We start from the raw sequence: 22706 nt of genomic DNA, 5'->3' as shown, positions 1-22706 counted from the left end.
TTTTTAATTAATTTTGAGAAAAAAATGTGAAGGAAACTGTTTTTTCCTTGTGAAACTATATAAGTCAGTATTTGGTATTAAAATTTGAATTTTTTTCTATGCGCCCTTTTTGCTTAAGAACGCCCAACTTTTTTTTTACAGATCTTTGCATTTTGAAAAATTTCAAAACTAATGGCAAAAAAAAAGTTTGCATGCACCCTTTTAGCATGGATCCCTACTAACCTGTAGCACCCTTCTACCTTTTGGCACGCGATATTATTTATTAAATGTTTCAAAAAATTTTCCCATGTTAGAGGTCAGAAAACTGTGTGAAATGCCATTTTCATCGTCACAATCGGTTCATCATTTCAGAAGATATTGTGGATATAAATTAAAAAAAAAAACAACGATTTACTTCATTTTTTTTTTTTTGTTATTATTTATCACTTGAATTTTTGCAATGGAATGTGCGACATTACTATTGTTAAGCTTGAAGAGCTCAAAAGTGTATTAACAATGTTTTCGAGCTTCTTGAGCTCGAAAACAGTGGGGTTACGGGGCTGGCCCACAGGATCGGGCGGTTTTCAAATTTTTACTTCTATTCTTTAACATAAAAAAATTATTGAGTAATACATTTTATAATAGATAAAATACATTTATTTTTAATATACATTTTTAAAAAGTCTCTTATTCGTTTACACAATTAAAAAAAAAAAACCTTAAATACCTAAAGTCAATTGTTAAAAATATATATGTATATATATAAATTACGGTAAGCCTATTTCAAGGTTACGGTACGTCAATGATTAGTTCATTTATAGTTCATTAAATAATACGTATATCACCAACTTTTTTACTTGGATAAATAACGAACAGTGATAGCTGAAATGCTGATAAAATACAACCGAGAAAATTTGGCATTTGAATAAAAGGGTCGTCCTTTAAGCATCCGTATGCAAACCATTGGCATGATACTACTAGAGATGATATTATCACAGGAAATGGTAGACTTTCAGCACTTTTATTTTTTATTACATGAGCCTGCAACATGAAATTTAAAATAATATTGCTATTATTATTATTATTATTATTATAAATCATAAATTTATTTTTTATAAATACAAATTATTAAAAATTTACAAAAAAAAATTTTGTCAACTTTACATAGGAATATCTCGAAAATTACATAAAATAAACGATAATTGAAAAGAAAATGTTCATTTTATATAAGCTTAGTTTCAAAAACTTATTTGGTACAATTAAAAGTTACACTTATTTAAATAGGTTAAGAGAGGGTATTACCGTGGATTTTTTTCATTTTATATTATAAATGAATGATACATAATTTTTTGTAATTTAAAAAAAATCCAGCAACAAATTGAATATTTTGAGAATGTAGTTAACAAACAATCCGATGTAAAGTTTAATTACTATAGTTTGTTATGAATTATTGAAAACCGATTGATTGTTTCAAGAGAAAATATCATCAATTAACCAATGACAAACTAAACCATGACAATTCAACCGAACAACAGCGATATTTCCACCGCAAGACAAAATAAATATTAAATAATACAATATGGTTTTTTTTCTTTTAAATAGAAAATTTATTTGAGATAATATTTTTTCACTCATTGAAAGCTAAGATCATCTTAAAAAGAATTACCGAGATCAGAAACAAGCCAGGAGTCGAACCTGAATTTTTACGATAACATCCTCAAATTCATCTTCCAAAACAGAGATATGTTAAATAAATACCAAGAAAAAATTCTTTATCTCTCGTCTGTTGTTACATTCGCAAAATAATGATAGTTCTTATTTTTATCTAGAGGCTTCGACTCCCATCTTTCACCAAGGATTCACCACTGAACCTCACCAGGGCTTTGCCTCTGGACCCCCTTGAGATGTCCATTGTTTACGAAAAAAATTAACAGAGGAATTGAAAGACATGATAGATCAAATAGTAAGGCAGAGTTTGAAGTTCCACAGGAAATCGATAGTCAGTTGAAAAATTACTTTTCTGAGTCTATTTTTTCCGATTACCAAATAAATTTTAGCATGAAAAATTGTCTATGATAAATTTAATGGTAAGAGTTTTTTGAATACGAAAAAACAGTTAAAGTGTCGTCTTGTTGAATTATTATCAGGAACTGACATCCGGTTGAAATGTCGTCGGCTAAAACGTCGCAGCACCAAATTCGATAGTTTAAAAATTATAACCGCTTGAACAATTGAATTTTAAATAAACTTTTTAAGACTTTTAAATAAATTATTGAAGATTTGAGTTAAAAAATTTTTTTATTTTTAAAAGAGATCACTTTTTTTTTTTTAATTTTAAATCAAGCCATAGTGGTAGGCAATTAAATTGTCTTTTTCAATCACTATTTAAACTGCTTATACTGATAACAAATAATAAAATATATTACCATACATAATTAAATTATAAAAAATAAAATTTAATCAAATTCTTAATCTATAAATTATAAAGTCCGTAAAAAAATAGTCATGATATAAAATAATTGAATTTAATTAATTCTCAGGTAACACTATTTTAATCTATGGTGGCCACAAAGAAATGATTTTAAAATTCCCTGATATTTCCCGATTTTCCAGTAAAGTTTTTCACATTTTTCCCTGATTTAGAAATTTTATTTGTATCATTTAGATATTCAAAGTTTTTGTTATATTTTCATTTTCAATAATTAAATTTGATGATTAAATCATACAAGAAACCATAAAAAATAGCAATAAAATAAATTGATATTGCCTACATTTAATTATTCGATATTAAAAATGTGTAAGTTAAAATATTTGATAAGAAATTTTATGATTCAAATAAATTCAAAATACACTGGTTACAAAAATTAAGGGATACTAAAGTTTTAATTATGCACGGTTCGGAGCAATAAAAAATCAATGATAATTATCGAAAAAAATTTATTGAAGCTCGAAGACCGTTTTTAAGCCGAGCAGAAATTTGGTAAGTTTATTTTTCGATAGTTTTCTTAGGATTACTACGGAACTGTACATAATAAAAAAATTTAAGGACTAGATGAGAACACTAGGCACTTTAAGCTACAATTTGCCTTTTTTGTTTTTGTCGTACGACCATTTTCCTTTGAGTTACAATCTGTTTAAAATCACTTAAAAATTTGAAATTTTTTTAACTAGTGTATTATTGAAAATTTTTTGAAATTTTGAACTGTCACAATTTAATTCCCGGATACTTTTCGAAATTTCCTGACATTTCCATGCACTTATTAATTTCAAAATTTTTTAAATGTTTATTTTTAAAAATTAAATTTTTATTAATTATTTACTCTATTTATAAACAATTTTTAATTTGTCTGATGTCTGCTAGATTCACATTCATTAAGTATTAATTAATTACACGTACCAGCATAGTCAGAGGAGACGCAAAAAATAAAATAGTGAACCCACAGCTCAAAAAACCGATTTGTCTTGTCGCCAGTTGTTTGTCTTCTTCAACAACACTCCATAAATATACTCCAGTAATAAACAAAACTGCTAATAAAAATTGTCTGACGATGATTGATTTTTTAATACAGTACAATATATAAATAGCGATATATCCCAACTGTAATACAACTCCAAACATATTAACCATAATCACAAAAATATCTTTTATCATCCATCCGTATCTTAACCAAAAGCTGCATCTAAAAAATAAATAGTGAATTAAATTATTAATAAATAAATTAATAAATAACTAAATCATAAAAAATTCACTGTAAAGACTCACGATACTAAACATGTAATAAATGCAAAACCAGATGTATCGCCAGTTGTTCCGTTAATTATATACTTTCTACAGACTAATCTGGAAAAAAAAAATAATAATTTAAATGAATAATATTTAATTTATTAATTTTTATAAAATAAATTACTCACGTGCCAGCTAAAAATTGTAATACTGTGCAAATAGAAGCTGACGTCGCTAAAAAATCTTTGAACGCTTCCGAAATCATTTCTACATTATTTTAATATTTATTTATGAAAATACAAATATTATTTTTTTATATTACTTGGAGTGCCACGGTTATGTATTTCACATCTAAGTGATTAAAATAAACTTTATTTTTTTTATCTGTACAAGCAAGATAAATAATAAGCATTATTTAATATTATTATTTTGTATCGTTTGTTAAAATTCACCACTAGGGTCGCTGAATTCATTCGATAAAAAATGTGCAGTGCTAAGTTTCTTCATTTTTTTATTTATAATAATAATAATAATAATAGTAATACTAAAAGTAATATGTTGACCAAATATTTACAGTGATATTTATTTATTTTTATTTAGAAAATTGTTACCATGGCAATTAATAAATGCTCTCTATTTTATTTAACTTATCGACAATTTGTAAGTATGACTTTCATTTTTTTTTTTACAATACTAATAATAATAATAATAATAATAATAATAATAATAATAATAATAATAATAATAATAATAATAGTAACTTACGTAACAGCTGATTCAACCGGCAATTTTACTCACTTGGTATTATAGAAATTTTTTTTACCGCTGGTAATAGAAGATTTTAATGCTGATTGTAAAAAAGGCGGCAAAAATTTAAAAAATATGAATTTCTTTACAAATTTTCCTTGAAATTTAAAGCAAGGTATTTGAAACTATTGGAAAGTTCGAATTAATCATAAATATAAAATATGAATATAATTATAAATTATTTTGGATTTTATTTTACATTACTTTAAGTTTCCAAGTGATAAATGTCATAAAAATTAAAATTATAGTATATTTTATTTTATTTCATTTAAATAATAGTTTTTTTTTGTTCATAAGTCAGTTAAGTTTAAATAGTATTAATTTTAAAGCTGATAGTTATATACTATATACGAAATTGGTTTTTAAATGAAAAAAAATTTTTAAATTACTTTTTTTCGCGTAAATGGAGGATTTTCTGAAATGGAGTTAGACAATTTGCTAATTTAGAACGTTGATTAGTTTTTAAATACGAGAATTTCATAGCAAGGCTACAATAAACTCACAATTATTGAAAACTAAATAAAACTTAAAAAAAAACAGTTAGTACTGTACTTTTTAAATTTTTCGAATAAGTATCCAATTTTATATCTTGATTACATGTAAAAAAATTTTTTGAAAAAGTGTTGACTATTCTAAACTTCAAAATGTGACAGAACGATCAACTTTTTTTGAACGTTTTTTAAACTTTTGAAAATCTAAATAAAAAATCAATGATTGAATTGATACTTTTAAAATAAGATCAACTAAAAAGTTCTAAAATAGTTCAAAATCAGCTTCTTATGGTCGTATTTTACACTGAAAAAAAATGATAAAATTTATCATTTTTAATGGAGAGTCAAAATAAGTTTACAAGAGTCTAAAGTCGCACACCAAACATATATTTTAAAATATTCTCATTATCTTTTGATCAAAGATTATTCCTTGATTACTCATGTAAAATTAATATATTTTATTAAATTTTCATGACAATTATCCCTGATTAAGAAATCTAATTTAAAATTATTTGAAAAATTTTAATTATTTCATATTGTATCATATCATAAAATCATAATTTGAAGTAATTCAAAATAATTGTAATATTATTTTCTAATTCGATTTATTTTGAAATGATTCAAGCGTTCAAATTATTTCAAATAATTCTGAATTGTTCGAGGAACCAGAAATAGCGTTATTATTTTTTAATTCAATTTAATTTGAAATGATTCGAGAGTTTAAATCATTTCAAGTAATTTCAAATCATAAAATAATATTTCATTATTTTTTAATTAAGCATGATTTAAAATGATTCATTCTAAAATTTATGCTCAAAAGCAAAATAATTCAGACAATTTAGAATGATTCAAAATGATTTAGAGTTACGTAATCTCAAATCATTCCAAATTAGATTTCTTAATCAGGGATTGTTGTAAATCGAAAAAATGTTGAATAGTATTGTGAGATAAATTTTTTATTTGCAGACAATAAGTAGAAAAATAAATACGCTTAGTGATTTAAAAAATAAATTGAGTCCGGATGTGATACTGAGTGAGGAATATAAAAAATCATGTATTGAAAGATTGCAAGTGATGAAACCGTTAAAAATGAAAGATAATGAAAAAAAAGCTGCGGTATTAGTGCCACTTTGTTTATACAAAAATGAATTGGGATTGTTATATACACTAAGGTCGTTTAAATTGAATACTAATCGAGGACAAGTGTCATTTCCTGGTGGGATACAGGATGACGACGATAAAAGTTATGAAGAAACAGCGATCCGCGAAACGTGGGAAGAATTAAAAATTCCGCGGGAAAAAATTGATATTTGGTCACGAGGTAATTTCGTCGGAAGAAATGACGTTGATGTAATGCCGGTTGTGGGATTTATTGGAGAAATAGACCCTGGAAGATTAGATATTAATGTTGAGGAAGTAGATGAAGCTTTTGTTGTAAGTTTGAAGGATTTGTGTGACCCTAACAAGTGTCGGTTCACTTATTTTCGGCAAGGATATATTTTGCCGGCATACACGGGAGGTAAACATAGAATTTGGGGACTTACTGCTGTTATTACCCATGTTATTATGAAGACTTTGGTTCCTGATGTTTATGATTTTAAACCATTTCAACTTGTAAAAATATCCTAGAAATTTGTAAATTGAATTTAAATAGAAATAAATTATTTTTAAATTTTCTATTTTCTTTTACAAAAAAAAAAAAAAAATATATTTACTTTGCTTCAGACGCGGTTGAAACCTTTTTCGATTTATTTTATCGGGACAGATAAATATTGATAGTTACTTTTATATCCAAAGATGGCGCCAGTGATTCTGTTTTTGATGAAAATTTTATTTTCGAAGAAATTGCTATTTTTTAAACAGGTCCTAAAACAATCCTAAAAAGGTGTAAGCAGTAATTGAAAAAAAAAATAAATAAATTCATTGAAGCCCATTTCGAAAGGTAAGAAAGTTTTTAAAATTTTTTCCTTTTTGATTTTTTTATAATTGCTTAAAAACTATTAGTGATTTGGAGAAATGAACCAAGAATCTAAAAACTAGAAACTTTAAGCTTCAATTTGCATTCTTTTCTTTTTTTACAAAATAGCAGTTTTTTGAAAACCATCTGAAAACCAGGATTTTTTCAATATCCTTCAATATTTGTGACCAGTGTATATATTATATATATTTTCGTGCGAAGGTGATATAAAAAAAATAATTAATTAATTTTATGAGTAATTGTAATTATATAATAAAATTATTAATTATTCCTGTAATGAAATGATGGCTTAAAAAATACTATATAAATGAATAATTTTTTATTGAATCCATTGATGAAACACTGGATATAATTTATACTTGAACAACAATTAATATGTTTATATATTTATTTGAATCTTCAATAAGAAGCTCGTTGCAAAATGTTATTAGTGTGCAGTAGACTGTATAGAAAATTTGAACATTAAATTCGAAGACATGGTTTGATATATAAGCTCTTGAATTTGAATATCACATAGAAGAAATCACATTGGAAAACGGGTTTTGTGGTTCTAAAAATTTTAGTGAGCAGAATTGATATTAATTATTATTCTTAAGAGGATGATCAGTGACGCCTGATGAGTCGCGATCGATGGTAACCAATAAGAAATTCATTGTCATAAATGTTGTTGGATGTTGATGGGCGTCTAGGTGACCTCGGCGGTGTTGCGGAGTCACACAATCCATAGTCTTTAGTAACAAAAGCTACTGGAAATGATGAGCGTCGAATCAACGGCGGTGTACTCGTCCCTGGAACGCAACTTTTAAAGTTTTCTTTTGATGTCTTTATCTTTTGATTTTTATATTAATAAGTAATAGATTAATATATAAATTCAGCCCAATCTTATTATATATAAGACTAAGTTGTGACTTGAGTGGAAAAATTTGTGGTATTCGGGTTCCCCAACTACCATTCTTGACAACGTTATGCGTCCGAACCTCGCTATAAGATTATCGATGTTTTATTACGTAAAAGAAGAGAGAGATTTGCTATATTTTGTCCGTACTTTAAGTTAGTTTTATAACGGACTGAACGCAATATGTATATTAGTAGAGAAAGCGTTTTAGAAATTTTTTAACAAATTGAAGGAAAGAATCTTATAACGAGGTCGGGTTGTACATGAATAAATAATTGAATAATTAATTTGAAAAATTAATAAAACTGTTGAATCGTATTACCGGAAACTCGTACTGTTGAACGCTGTAATCCCATTGGTACATCCAATGACATTTGTGTTTTCAAAAATTGCTCACGGCTAACATGTTTTCTAGGTAACATCAAATCTACAATTGACTGTCTCCTAGGTATCCATGTACTTTCAATACTTGATGGTGGATTCTGAATTTTCAGGAATGACGATTAACATACTGCCCTTGCTTCGAAATAGAGAAACAAGTATAATTTTATTTTACAAAAAAATAGAACATCTTTCCATTAAAATTTAATTCAAAAATTAGTTTATCATTTTCATGACAATTTTTTTTTATAGAATTTATTTTTTATTTAATTCATAATTCAATATTTAATTGACTGGTTACTATTAAAATTTGTGGAGTGATTAATTAAAAATGTCACGGCTGCTACATTCAAAAATTTTTAATTTTTTTTCTCTCTCTTCCAAAATAAGTACACACTAAAACCTCCTGTATGTAAACCTTTTTATGTATAACGCCAACTTACTGACGCCAGAAGTCGTACCGGACAAATATACCTACCTGAGCGTTGTCAACGCTTTACAATTAAGTCGTATTGTACTAATGGACCACGCGTATTATATATTTCTCTTTCTGGAAATTTCATCATTTTTACTTAACGTACTTTTAAAATTTATGTATCCGTTCCCATTTAACTAATCTAAGCATAGAAGCGGTAGTCTTCTTTGATTTTTCATCTTAAACCTATAAACCACCCAACTCATGCGCACCTGCATGTGATTCTTGGAAATTAGAGAAAGCTAATGGAAATCTCCAAATTTATGGTTTCCTACACGAGCATGCTCAGCGACAGAGTGGCGCCAGGTCATCAGCCTACTTTAATAGTCAAAATCTGTTTCCCAGGGATCACACGTGTGCATGGGCCTAGAACTTTCGGGCGAGTCCGAGTCCTCTCGTATGGGAAACTGGTTACCACCACTTTTCATATGCGAGGATCATATAAAAAGACCATGGACTTTAGCTCATTAGTTCTTTTGGGCATCAAACTCTGAACCTTACCGAACTCCGGACACTTGACGGTGTTCGTGGCTAGAGGATTGATATCCCGATTGAGCATTCGGTCACGTGAGCCCAGATCATTGGATCGGTCCTTGATCGTCGTAAGCACTCGTATAATCGGTATATTATTTTCTACTAGCTTCAGAAGCATAATCAACGCGATATTAGCGTATAGCATCCGATCACGTGAGCCCAGATCGTACGATTGGTCCTTGATCGTTGTAAGTCGTGAACTAATATCAACCGTTTAGCACCGGTACAGCATTGATTATCTTCATCTTATTATAAACCATTTAATTTCATTCATTTTATTATTTTTATATTGAAATATACCACAAGAAACGTGGAGAATCAAAGAATATTTTACCGCGATAAATGCGAAGATTTTAAAGAATATTTTACCGCGATAAATGCGAAGATTTTAAAGAATATTTTACCGCGAAAAGGCGAAGATTTTGAATAATATTTAGAAATATTTTTTTTTTCCGCGAACAATACGCGAAGATTTTATAAATTTATATTACCGCGAAGACGCGAAGAATTTGAATACATTGAAATTATTTTACCGCGAAAAGCGCGAAGACTTTCATTTTAATTTAACCTACAGAGATTTAAAAACCCATAACCATTGAAGCTTCTACAACAAGGTAGACTAAATAAATAAATAATTCGATAAATTTAAAATCACATTAATTGACCGCGAGAACGCGTCGTGAATAAGTGTCCTGTGTAACTGCTGACAGTCTTGACACCTCACCAAAACCTGTTTAGGGTAAGTTTTTGAATATTGTAACCATTGTTTGGTATTTTTATTTTTATATACTCTGAAATAATTGTAACCCATATGCATGAAACATTTGCTTTTATATTTACTATTCTTAATATTGCCATTTGTAACCCCTTTTGTATTTTGAGAATATTGAGTCATTTAATAAATAAATACTCGTTAACATAAAACATTTGAAAAACATTATTTATCAGACAATTTTACTTTAACAACGAGATAATAGCTTCACGAGGCTTTTCGGCAACCCACCTTCCTTTATCCCTTATTTTACTACCTGTCTAGCCGCTCAGACCGATAGTTCACAGTAGGGGGTACACAATCTTACGTTTACCGCTCGACGTTTGATTGTGAAATTAGATCAGTCACATAATAAATTGGAAATCGTTTTGGGTTTTATCAATATTGTCTTCAACAATATTGTGTGGGCGCGAATTAAATATAAAATAGAATAAACTGAGCATTTGGTCACGTGAGCCCAGGTCATAGGATCGGTCCTTGATCAATGTAAGTACCTTTTTATTCACTATACTTTATACGAATATCGTACCTACGCCCATCACGATCTCCAATCGTGACAATTTTGGTGTCAGAAGTGGGATGCCGCTGATCATTTTATTGTTAAATTCAAAATTGTCTTATATTTGAAAAGAATAATAATAAAAAAAAAAAGGGAAAATTTTAACTTTCATACAAGATAATTATCTTTGAAAACGATTTATACAATTATAACTTCGAAATTTTATAGAAGACTTAAATTGTCTTATATTTTAATAAAGATCAAATCACTACAATTTGAAAAAAAAATTATAAATAAATAAATAAAAATAAATCAACAAATCAAATTCTTTCAAATATGAATTTGACATAAATTGTTTTAGAAAAAAAAAGAGAAAAGAAAAAAATAAAGATCATTTGAAATGGCTGAGGAAATCCGTAACCTCACCATTCATCAGAATATAACTGATGCAATTTTAATTACTATGGGAGAAACAATGCTGCTACATCGGGCATTGCTTCAGGTACCTCCCTTCGATGGCAAAAATATGCCACTAAAATCATTTTTAGAAGACGTCCAAAACGGTCTAGACGTCATACCTGCAGAGCTTTCAGCCTCTTTCCTTAAAAAGGTCATCTCTAAACTTAAAAATTTAGCACGTGATGCTGTATCAGATAAAATTATAAATACTTTTGAAGAATTAAAAACCATTTTAACAGAATATTTTTCTTGTCAGAAATCATATCCACAATATTGCGCTGACATACAATCTGTTAGATTACGTCAGGGAGAATCAGTTCTTAGTTATTATAATAGAATTAAAGTTCTTGTAGCAAACGCCTCATCAATTTTAGAGGATTATTTCAATGATCCTGCCGAAGTTACCGGTATGAAAAAATTATTAAACGGGTTAGCTCTAGAGTCATTCAAACGCGGGCTACCGAACAAGTTAATCTACGGGGTTTCTGTTGAAGACCCTCAAACATTAGAAGACGCGTATAGGATAGCGTTACGAATAGAAGAAGATTTAAAATGCAGTACTGCTCGAAATTTTAACTACCTGAGGCTCACTCAAGCCGAAGGAAAAGAACAGAGCATACCTGCTCGCACATCTCGTATTTTTAGCTCTCAATATGAGGAGCAAAGAAGGACAGTACCTTTTAAGATCAACAGGGACTCAATGTCGCAACCAATTTTTAATGACAGAAATAAATTTAATCCTAATGGAGATTACTATAGATATCGTGATAGATCAAACCATTATAATAAAAACAATCATGATAAAAATAATTACGATAAAAGCTATTATGACAGAAATAATTATTATAAAAATAACTATGATAGAAATAATTATAACAGACACGATTATGGTAGGAACAGTTCTCCGGGAAGGTATTATCCACAGTATCCTCCACAACCAATGCCTTATTTCTATTATCCTCCGGGATACTTTCCACCACATTTTTCTAACTTCTATCATAATATTTACATCCATGACGATCTACCTGATTCAAATTATGATTTATACTCTACTTTTACTAATGAAAGAGATTATTATGAGTTTCAGGATAACATCCAGCCTAATGTAACTTCAAGTTATACGGATAATCAAAAGTCGTACCCTCGTATTGAAAAATTTTCACGACTCACTACAGTTCAAGGAAACCATCCTATCGTTACTTTTCATGCACCCGAATTTAAGAACGGCAGTGCTCGGTTCATTATCGATACCGGTACTGATGTAAATTTAATAAAACGATCGGCACTAAAATCTAATTGCATAATAGCTGCGCATGAAGCTATAATACTAACTGAAATAACATTTAATAAATTAATTACTGAAGGATCTACGAATATCTCTCTCTTTTCAAATCGTGAACAATTTCAAGTCCTCAACAACGATAAATTGCGTATAACAACTGACGGAGTCATCGGAATGGATTTCTTCCAAAATAAAATCGCGAAAATTTCTTTTAAAGACTACAAATTAACTATTGGTTCACAATCGTTTGACTTTGAAAATTTCCATGATAATTCGGAAAAACCTATCGAACTAACAACCCAAAATACTGACAATCGAAACGAATTTTCAAATACTAATTCAGAAGTTCAAAATCCAGCCAGTCAAATTACGGGTTTGCATGAAACTAACTTTTTAACAAACGACACACATCATAAAACAAACAAAGATATCAACACAGAAAATACGAAAACCTACTCTACACTACATAACGAATTAGAAGCTAAGATATTATCAGTCGCTTCACACTCAATACCGAGAGACAAAGAAATAAACCTTAAAGGAACCAACATTCAAGTATTACACCAGCCACGGGTTAACACTAAGAACCCCGCCGTTAGGAGTACTGTAAAAATATCTGCATTACAACCTTCGGTTAGACTAAAAGAAGATAATGTACCATTAAGTCAACCTCTACCTGAGTCAAGGAAACAACTCAAGGAAGCTCAAATAAACACACCTACTAGTTCAGTACTCTATACCAACAAGGATGAATTCAACGTAGCTCTTAATTTAAATATTTTAATTGTCCAAACCACAAGTAAGCCAAGAACAATATCTAATATGTTACAACCTCAATCGATAAAGGAAGACTTCAATTACAAATTGATAAAATCAATTACGGAGAAGAAACACCCAACGATACACTCATTTAAGCTGTTTAAAGAAAACCAAAAATTTGACAATTATCCTGTTCAAGATTTTGCAAAACTTTATCGTACACTTGAACGATACCTCAATCTACAATACCATTCTCGTGATTTTGATTTCAAGATCATTGTAAATCTTTCAATGTTTAAATTACAACCGGGCACCATATTGCCTTCTCTACTTAATGCTAAAAAGAAGCCATCGTATTGTTTACACCTCAAGACCATTATACAAAGTCCAGAACCACCCCATAACATATCGTCACTTACTGAGGGAAAAATTTTACTTTCGAAGACCGATTCATTACCTTTAGAAGCCAGACCACTACCTGCAGTGAGTTTACCACCAAAAGAGATGTTTACCTCAGATGAGGAGGCCCTCGGCTTGTCTACTGTTTTAAAATCGTCATGGGATAACCGGAAGGCATCTTCCATTCTTCCTATCATACCATCTTCAAACCAAGAGACAGGATCCTTAAACTCAAATATCCAAGCTGGGAATCTACACAACAATGTTGGACGTAACTATCAACTACTTACGCTCATCTTACTCAACATACTCCATCTACAAGGAACAATAAATCTATTAGCTTTATATAATTATCCATCATCGAACTCAGGAGATTATAAAATTAAAAACCACGATATACCATTCATGGAACTACGTAATAGTCCGATAATACAATGTCTAGCTTGAGATACTAGATTTCTGAGTGTTAAAAATTGTAAACGCAAACGTTTCGTTAAAATTTTCATTCATCAACTTTTCCTTGTTTTTATCCTTTTATTTTTGTTATTAACCCTCAGAAATACTAGTAAATTATTAAATATGTTGGAGGAACACAAAATTACCTTTAAGAGGAAAAAGAGAAGATACAAATTTTGTTTTGCTCCAACATATATTTTGTTTTTGAGTGAATTAGGAAAAAAAAAAAAAAAAAAAAAAATTGAAACTGTTTATTCAAAATAACTCATCGAAATAATATTTGTGATGACTTACAAGTTTTGCAATTATCTCGATAAAAATTTCAGTCTTAAGAATTAAACAAGAATACTAGAGTACAGGTAAATTTAACACCTAAGTTCGTTGACCCCTAGAAATTTTTACCTACCTTATCTACCTACACACCATCCTATCTCCTCCAAGGTACATAAGAAAAAAAAACAAAAAAAAAAAACACTTATAAAGAAAATTTGAAATAGAAGAAAATATATACTAACATCAATTTAGTCGTCTCTAGAAACTAAATAAAACCACTATTTGAAGACCATCTACATGAAAATGATGAATAACATCAGCGATAAATCATCTATCTACAAAAACCAAAACGAATCAGAAACAGTACGAGCATCGAGAACGTTGATTGTTGCATAGAATAATAACCATCAAACTGTACTACCAATTTACCAGATGTCCACGATCTTTCACTGAAGACTTCATTTGGAGACTCAGAACAACACAATTTGTGACGTACAAAATGGAATCATCAATAAAGTTCTTCAACCACCGACGTCTGTTCACCAACATAATAACGTTACCAATCATCTTGAGTACGAGTACATCAACGAATTACGATGCATAATAGTTGCAACATTTGAGAATCCACCATACCAAAATTATTGTGAAGAGACATCACGACAATTTGAGATGAGTAAATTTTAAGCGATGTTCTTTACTATCCTCTTATCCAGACCTTTTCATAAATACGAACGTAAAATAACAAAAAAAAAAAATTTTTGAATTAAGCTTGATTTAAGTCACTATTTAAGCAAATAATTGCATAAATTGTAAATCATCGGGACGATGATTATTTTTAGGTGGGGAGGTGTCACGGCTGCTACATTCAAAAATTTTTAATTTTTTTTCTCTCTCTTCCAAAATAAGTACACACTAAAACCTCCTGTATGTAAACCTTTTTATGTATAACGCCAACTTACTGACGCCAGAAGTCGTACCGGACAAATATACCTACCTGAGCGTTGTCAACGCTTTACAATTAAGTCGTATTGTACTAATGGACCACGCGTATTATATATTTCTCTTTCTGGAAATTTCATCATTTTTACTTAACGTACTTTTAAAATTTATGTATCCGTTCCCATTTAACTAATCTAAGCATAGAAGCGGTAGTCTTCTTTGATTTTTCATCTTAAACCTATAAACCACCCAACTCATGCGCACCTGCATGTGATTCTTGGAAATTAGAGAAAGCTAATGGAAATCTCCAAATTTATGGTTTCCTACACGAGCATGCTCAGCGACAGAGTGGCGCCAGGTCATCAGCCTACTTTAATAGTCAAAATCTGTTTCCCAGGGATCACACGTGTGCATGGGCCTAGAACTTTCGGGCGAGTCCGAGTCCTCTCGTATGGGAAACTGGTTACCACCACTTTTCATATGCGAGGATCATATAAAAAGACCATGGACTTTAGCTCATTAGTTCTTTTGGGCATCAAACTCTGAACCTTACCGAACTCCGGACACTTGACGGTGTTCGTGGCTAGAGGATTGATATCCCGATTGAGCATTCGGTCACGTGAGCCCAGATCATTGGATCGGTCCTTGATCGTCGTAAGCACTCGTATAATCGGTATATTATTTTCTACTAGCTTCAGAAGCATAATCAACGCGATATTAGCGTATAGCATCCGATCACGTGAGCCCAGATCGTACGATTGGTCCTTGATCGTTGTAAGTCGTGAACTAATATCAACCGTTTAGCACCGGTACAGCATTGATTATCTTCATCTTATCATAAACCATTTAATTTCATTCATTTTATTATTTTTATATTGAAATATACCACAAGAAACGTGGAGAATCAAAGAATATTTTACCGCGATAAATGCGAAGATTTTAAAGAATATTTTACCGCGATAAATGCGAAGATTTTAAAGAATATTTTACCGCGAAAAGGCGAAGATTTTGAATAATATTTAGAAATATTTTTTTTTTCCGCGAACAATACGCGAAGATTTTATAAATTTATATTACCGCGAAGACGCGAAGAATTTGAATACATTGAAATTATTTTACCGCGAAAAGCGCGAAGACTTTCATTTTAATTTAACCTACAGAGATTTAAAAACCCATAACCATTGAAGCTTCTACAACAAGGTAGACTAAATAAATAAATAATTCGATAAATTTAAAATCACATTAATTGACCGCGAGAACGCGTCGTGAATAAGTGTCCTGTGTAACTGCTGACAGTCTTGACACCTCACCAAAACCTGTTTAGGGTAAGTTTTTGAATATTGTAACCATTGTTTGGTATTTTTATTTTTATATACTCTGAAATAATTGTAACCCATATGCATGAAACATTTGCTTTTATATTTACTATTCTTAATATTGCCATTTGTAACCCCTTTTGTATTTTGAGAATATTGAGTCATTTAATAAATAAATACTCGTTAACATAAAACATTTGAAAAACATTATTTATCAGACAATTTTACTTTAACAACGAGATAATAGCTTCACGAGGCTTTTCGGCAACCCACCTTCCTTTATCCCTTATTTTACTACCTGTCTAGCCGCTCAGACCGATAGTTCACAGTAGGGGGTACACAATCTTACGTTTACCGCTCGACGTTTGATTGTGAAATTAGATCAGTCACATAATAAATTGGAAATCGTTTTGGGTTTTATCAATATTGTCTTCAACAATATTGTGTGGGCGCGAATTAAATATAAAATAGAATAAACTGAGCATTTGGTCACGTGAGCCCAGGTCATAGGATCGGTCCTTGATCAATGTAAGTACCTTTTTATTCACTATACTTTATACGAATATCGTACCTACGCCCATCACGATCTCCAATCGTGACAAAAAAAAAATTAGTACTATTTCCAGTATAAGATTTAAAAATAATTAGTATAAAAAATATTTTAAAATAAAATAGTAATGTCGATTAATTTTATTTCAGAAGTTTGTATAGACATAAAAAGTATTTAATTAAAATCCGATAATTGTGTATTACCTAGAGTGACTTTATTTAAAAATAGAATGCCGGAAGAATTTTTCTAAATCGGTTAATGTGGAGATAAGCTGTTGAGACTTTCATGTTAACAAGACAAATATTAAGACAAATAATTTTTACCAGAAGTTATGATAATAGACGGAGGACAATAACAAATTTATTTCATAAGAACCATTATAGTTTAATTGGAATGGTAATTTTATTTTCCTATGGTTGAATCTCATTGAGCTATAAATGTCAACTCTAGTTGCCCCCTTTACTCTTTCTCGAAACTATCTATAATTTATTTTATTAACCCCTTATAATCTACTTTAGTTTAGATTTTATTATTAAAACTCGGTACTTTTAGAACTATGCAATGATTGAATAATTTATAAAATTATCATTAGGATACTAATTACTTTCATGCATGAAAAATGTTAATTATTTTTACAGCCACTGAAACTAAAATTCATTGATAAAATTTTCATTATTAATTTAAAAAATAAAAGAACTTAGATAATTAGTTAAGTAAATAAAATTAATTTTTTTCAACACGTGTCTCCTCACCTCACTGGTAAATTATATATAGTAGACAATGCATAAAAGAATATATATTCTTGTGTCAGGAAGATATACAAATTATACTAGTTATACAATATATTGGAAAAAGTTGCGAACAAAAATTATTCAATTCATTATTTCTCTACTTATCATATGATAATTGATTGGTAACTGACACTATACGATTTAAAAATTGATATAGTATTTAATTTACTGCCGTTACGTTTTGGTCTTATTTTACTAGAATAAAATTACATTCAAAAAAGTTTTTAATTATTAATATTAAGTGACATAGTGATTCCCTAATTGAAAATTTCAATTGAATCTAATTGGATCCGATCAATCATTAAACATTAATACTATTTTTTAACTGAATCCGATTGAAATTTTTCTATTGGATTCAATCAGTTTTAATCGGAAACTAATATCCATAATTAATTTTCAATCGGAACCGATCGGTTTCAATCGAAGTTTTTAATCGAGAATTGTTTTCTTCAAGATATAGCATTGCCGTCTTTTACCTCAACTACTCTCTCTCTCCGTTCTCCTATTTAGCAAATTTTTCTCTTTATGTTCGCAATTTCTATATTTCCCTTTTTTTTTAATTTTCCTGCAACTAAGCACTCGCGGCCAACGAGCCCCTCGATAGAATTATGATTTTTGGTAAAAATATTTCAAATTAATATATTTTACTTGAAAGTATATTTTACTATTGGATATAATCATTTTCACATTGGTCAGATATTTTGGAATAAATGAAAAATTGGGAATCATTACAATTGTTTAGAAAATTTTAGAGTTGTTATTTAAATTTTTAAATCAATATCCATACGAAAAATGTATACCCAGGTATATATACCGGCAGAATAGCATATATATACTATTTTTCTCAGGTATATAATTTTTCATGCGGGTAGTTTTCAGTAAAACTTATAAACGGGTTTTATTACTAAAAATAAAAAAACTTTGCATTTCCAAAAACGTTACTCTCATAAATTGGTTTCTACTCAGAATATTTCACAATATAATTTTATAATCCAGTCAATTAAATGTTTACTCAACATAAATTAATTTTCAATGGAAAGATATCTTCAAAACGAAAAATCTACAACAACAAAAAAAAATATAAAAAAATTAAATTGCATACCTGAGTATTCATGAAACGTATGCATAAATATTCTGCAAAGGCACCAATGATAGAAAAGACAAGCATTATCATAAGAATATAATCTGTGACAGGTACTGATTTGGGACGTATAATTCGAAAACTTGGGCTAGATAAATTTGTTGCGCTTGACGTATTTTCTTTTTCAGTCTTATTTATTTTAGTCGCTTTATTCCTTACAGGTTCCACATTTTTGTACGTACAATTTTGATCATAATTGTTAGTAAAAATAGAATCAACGATAAATTCATAATTATAAGGACACAATTTAAGTTTTGCGTAGTCAATTATTTTTTCTTCTGGTTTCAGGTATTCATTTGTATCATTAATGCCATTACTATCATTGTCAGTATTATTATTCAAAGTATTGGCATGTGTATCCTCGTAATTTGTGTCAAGTAGCATTCGTAAAGGAAGAACAAGTATTACAGCAAATATTATTAAAATAGTAATGATACTAACATTTATTCCTAATGATAGTCGACCATCCATTTTAAATTATTATTATTATTTTTTTTTTAAGGATAATTAATTTTATTTCTTAATTTTAATTTTTTTCAAAAATATTCACGTTACATGGTATTGTTTGTTTACAATTCACTATTTACTTGAATTGATTAATTTGACTTTTTAAAAATCACTCATGACGCGAGTGGACTGGCGAGTGGCAATGTTAGTCACTACTAAAAGCTCGCACTAGGGGTATTGATTATTTGAAAATTTGTTTCTAGTGCGCAAGATCATGAAAATAAATTTTTATCACTGATATCAATAATTTTTTTTTTTATAATGTTAAAAATTGGCTACGATGATTTAAAGAAAAATATGAATTTATTGAGGAAAATGCACTTACAGATGCGTATCCGTTCTCTACAGTGATTTACCGAAAACTAACTTGTTCTCTTAAAATTATTCCAGACTGGGGTTTAACAACTTCCCCTTCTTTTACTTAAAATATAGTTGTATATTTTAAAATATACATTCTTACTTGAAAGCAAACGTATTGTCCTGCAGGATTTGCAACCATGGCCACTTAGAATTTAGGCCCTACAAAGATGTTCTTTGACGTCTCCAAAGTACCTGACGTCATGAAAATCCAGGTAAGATTACTTTATTATCTTCCATAAGTACCAAATGTAGCAGTATAAATTCGAAACTCGACAACTATTACTTCGTTTAAAAAGTAATATATTTGACATTACATTGATTCAAATAATATTTTAAACTTTATATATATATATATATTAGTTAGAAAACAAATTTCGAAAAAAATTATACTTCAAAATGAGACACAACGACGCACGTTTTTAAAAACTATTTTAAATTTTTTCAAAATATATGGAAAAGAATACTATACAGTTGACTTAAAATTATTAATGAATGTTTTTTGACTCTTCTGTAAAGTTTTTTTGACACCCTATTCGCTCAACACTATCATTACTTTCACACATCATACGTTCAGAAAAATCTGATTTTGAATTATTTCTGAAGGTTTTTCTAGTTTTTCATGATTGTTTTTGATAGTATTAACCCTAATCACTCACCAGAGGTCTGAAAACTCGTAGAATCAATCAGAGTAAATTTGAACGAGACGATGCTTGAATTAGGACCTGTGATGTCACACAATGTCAGTCCTAGGTGCCAAGTTTACACTCAAATAATTACCGTCGAGACAAGAAGCGTCTGTTCTTCTTGTAAGAAATTAATCAAAAGTATTCAGTGATTTTCGGGGAGATATCCTTTAATACGACGATTAAAATAATTATACTCTTCGGATTGTCTTAGAATGGACTACTGTTTTTCTCGATATAGTTATCTCAAATCTTAAGAGTTTAATAATCGAAGTTATAGTAAAAAATAATCCAAGTTAAAAGTTATGAATTTTTGAATGAAAAGTTGGTTATTTCCAATTTTTACTTTCAAAGTTTTTCACAGATTTTCAAATAAATTTCATATTTCAAAACCACGTGCGTTCCATTTTCTTTATATTAAATATTGGCTCTGAATTTTTTTAAATCTAATGCATATAATCGATTTTAGAACTTTTGAAAGTTGATTGGGTTCTATATGACCCCATTAGGAAAGGTGCGACTTTTCAGGGGTGGGAGTGATTAGGGTTGAACTACTAATATTTTGGTATACTACCAATAGACTTGAGCCAACCATTGGTTTTTTCTTGTATTTTCAAAAATTTGAAAATAGTTTTAAGAAAAGTTCGTCATTGTGTCACGTTTCGAAGTTTAGAACAGTCATGCAGTGCGTTTTAAACTTTTTTTCAATAGAGTTTTTTTACGCGAGTAATATAAAAATTTAATATTCATTTTATGAAAGGAAACTAAAGAATAATAATTAGGCTAGGATCTGATTACATTAATATGATATAATTGTTCAGAGTATTTAAAGTCATAACATAAATTGTATTGAGCATATATTTGTTTTTAATGTTTCGTTATATATTCACAACTCCTTCAGGCTCTCAAAACCTTCGCTTTATATTAATTCATATTATTAAGGCTTGCATTAATATATTTCTTGTACTTTGTGGATAAACATCATTAATAAAATGATAAAAAAATTTATAAAACCATCGTTAACTCTATAAGTAATTAAACCAAGTCTATATTGCATGTGCCTAAAAAATGAAGTGCGCAAATAATTCGATTTTACGAATTTGTATTTTTGAATAATTTACTGTATTCATAAATTTCTAAATTAATTTCCAGCTTCGACATTATTTCAAAAATTAAAACTATTCTTATATTTTTTTGATAAATCAAAAATTTTGACTTTGTCAGTTTTTGTTATATATTATTATATGAATTCACGAATTATAGTCTCTAAAATCAAAAAAAGCAAATCAGTGAAAATCACGTGACAATCACTATTTGGCAGTGAATATTCACTTATTGTCAGGAAAAAGTATACCACTATTTGAATTAGTGATATACTTTTCACTAGTAAACAGTGAATAGTCACTATTTTCACTATTTCAAATTTAAGAGTATGATTTATCAATTCAAAAGTTGTAAAATTAAATAAGTACTTTAGAGATTTTTTTATAATTAATGGCATGCAGGTTCAAAATTTATTGGTTTGAATTCAAAATATATCATTTGAAATTTATATGCATTCACAAATTTCTGAATAATTTGAAATTTGTGAATGTAATAATTACAAAATTCTGATTTATTTGAATTGTCGAATTATTCGATTCGAATATCGTGGGCAAACTTCTGTAAAAAATGAAAAAATTGTTTTTAAATAATTAAATGTTCTATTGTATTTTAGAACAATTAAATAAATTTTTAGTGATGAAAATAAATTAATTGTCAGCTGTGTATAATGTAAAAGATGACAATGGAAAATAACCGATAGAGGAAATGTTTGACGAGGGACTTATAAAAGTAATAAAACAATAATCGAGTATGTATATGAGTGTAAGGGCAAAAGGGCGATACGAATGGAGAGCATTATTTTTTTTTTATTTTTTATTTATCATGTTTTTTTTTTAACTCTTTCACTTGGAGGATAAAATAAGAAGGCAAAGGATGAAAATGAGGATGAGGTTGAGGATGAGAGGTAAGAGGGTAAAAGTGTATAAGCGCAAATGCCTGGTGGCGAGGAGGCGCAAAGAGCAAGACAGAAAAACAACAAAAGCGATACGAATAAAAGGGAGAAATGAAACTCAGGAGAACAGCGACCCGACCCGACCGACCGGTAGCCCAGCCATACGTATATATCTTGCTTCGCTTCACCACACTCTGATTTCTCGAGGTTCTCAAACGTTATTTTACTCTTTATGTTTATCTTCATAAATTGCAAAGAAA

General features: G+C 29.2%; 3 protein-coding genes across 4 annotated transcripts; 1 reads left to right on the top strand and 2 right to left on the bottom strand.

Annotated features, from left to right (window-relative positions):
* Nucleotides 1-639: 639 nt before the first annotated feature.
* LOC103568605 (sugar transporter SWEET1) lies at nt 640-4128 on the bottom strand. Its single transcript, XM_008545537.3, has 4 exons — nt 3892-4128; nt 3743-3820; nt 3377-3659; nt 640-1020 (listed from the first exon to the last, which is right to left on the bottom strand). Exons 1-4 carry the CDS (start codon nt 3966-3968, stop codon nt 805-807), a joined length of 654 nt encoding a protein of 217 aa, XP_008543759.1. The 5' UTR covers nt 3969-4128; the 3' UTR covers nt 640-804.
* A 144-nt stretch (nt 4129-4272) lies between these two features.
* Nucleotides 4273-7167, top strand: LOC103568606 (mitochondrial coenzyme A diphosphatase NUDT8). Its single transcript, XM_008545538.3, has 3 exons — nt 4273-4363; nt 5968-6636; nt 6727-7167. Exons 1-2 carry the CDS (start codon nt 4316-4318, stop codon nt 6628-6630), a joined length of 711 nt encoding a protein of 236 aa, XP_008543760.1. The 5' UTR covers nt 4273-4315; the 3' UTR covers nt 6631-6636; nt 6727-7167.
* A 207-nt stretch (nt 7168-7374) lies between these two features.
* LOC103568604 (uncharacterized) lies at nt 7375-19535 on the bottom strand. 2 transcript variants are annotated; one of them, XM_008545534.1, is made up of 3 exons: nt 18862-19535; nt 8197-8356; nt 7375-7767 (listed from the first exon to the last, which is right to left on the bottom strand). In XM_008545534.1, exons 1-3 carry the CDS (start codon nt 19369-19371, stop codon nt 7583-7585), a joined length of 855 nt encoding a protein of 284 aa, XP_008543756.1. In that variant the 5' UTR covers nt 19372-19535; the 3' UTR covers nt 7375-7582. The 2 variants fall into 2 exon arrangements, with proteins under 2 accessions (XP_008543756.1, XP_008543757.1); XM_008545535.3 differs by having other exon boundaries at nt 7649-7778.
* Between the last annotated feature and the right edge of the window lie 3171 nt (nt 19536-22706).

Source organism: Microplitis demolitor, chromosome 9, assembly GCF_026212275.2.
Source record: "Microplitis demolitor isolate Queensland-Clemson2020A chromosome 9, iyMicDemo2.1a, whole genome shotgun sequence".
Taxonomy (NCBI): Eukaryota; Metazoa; Arthropoda; class Insecta; order Hymenoptera; family Braconidae; genus Microplitis; species Microplitis demolitor.
This window is presented reverse-complemented; position numbering and strand designations above follow the sequence as displayed.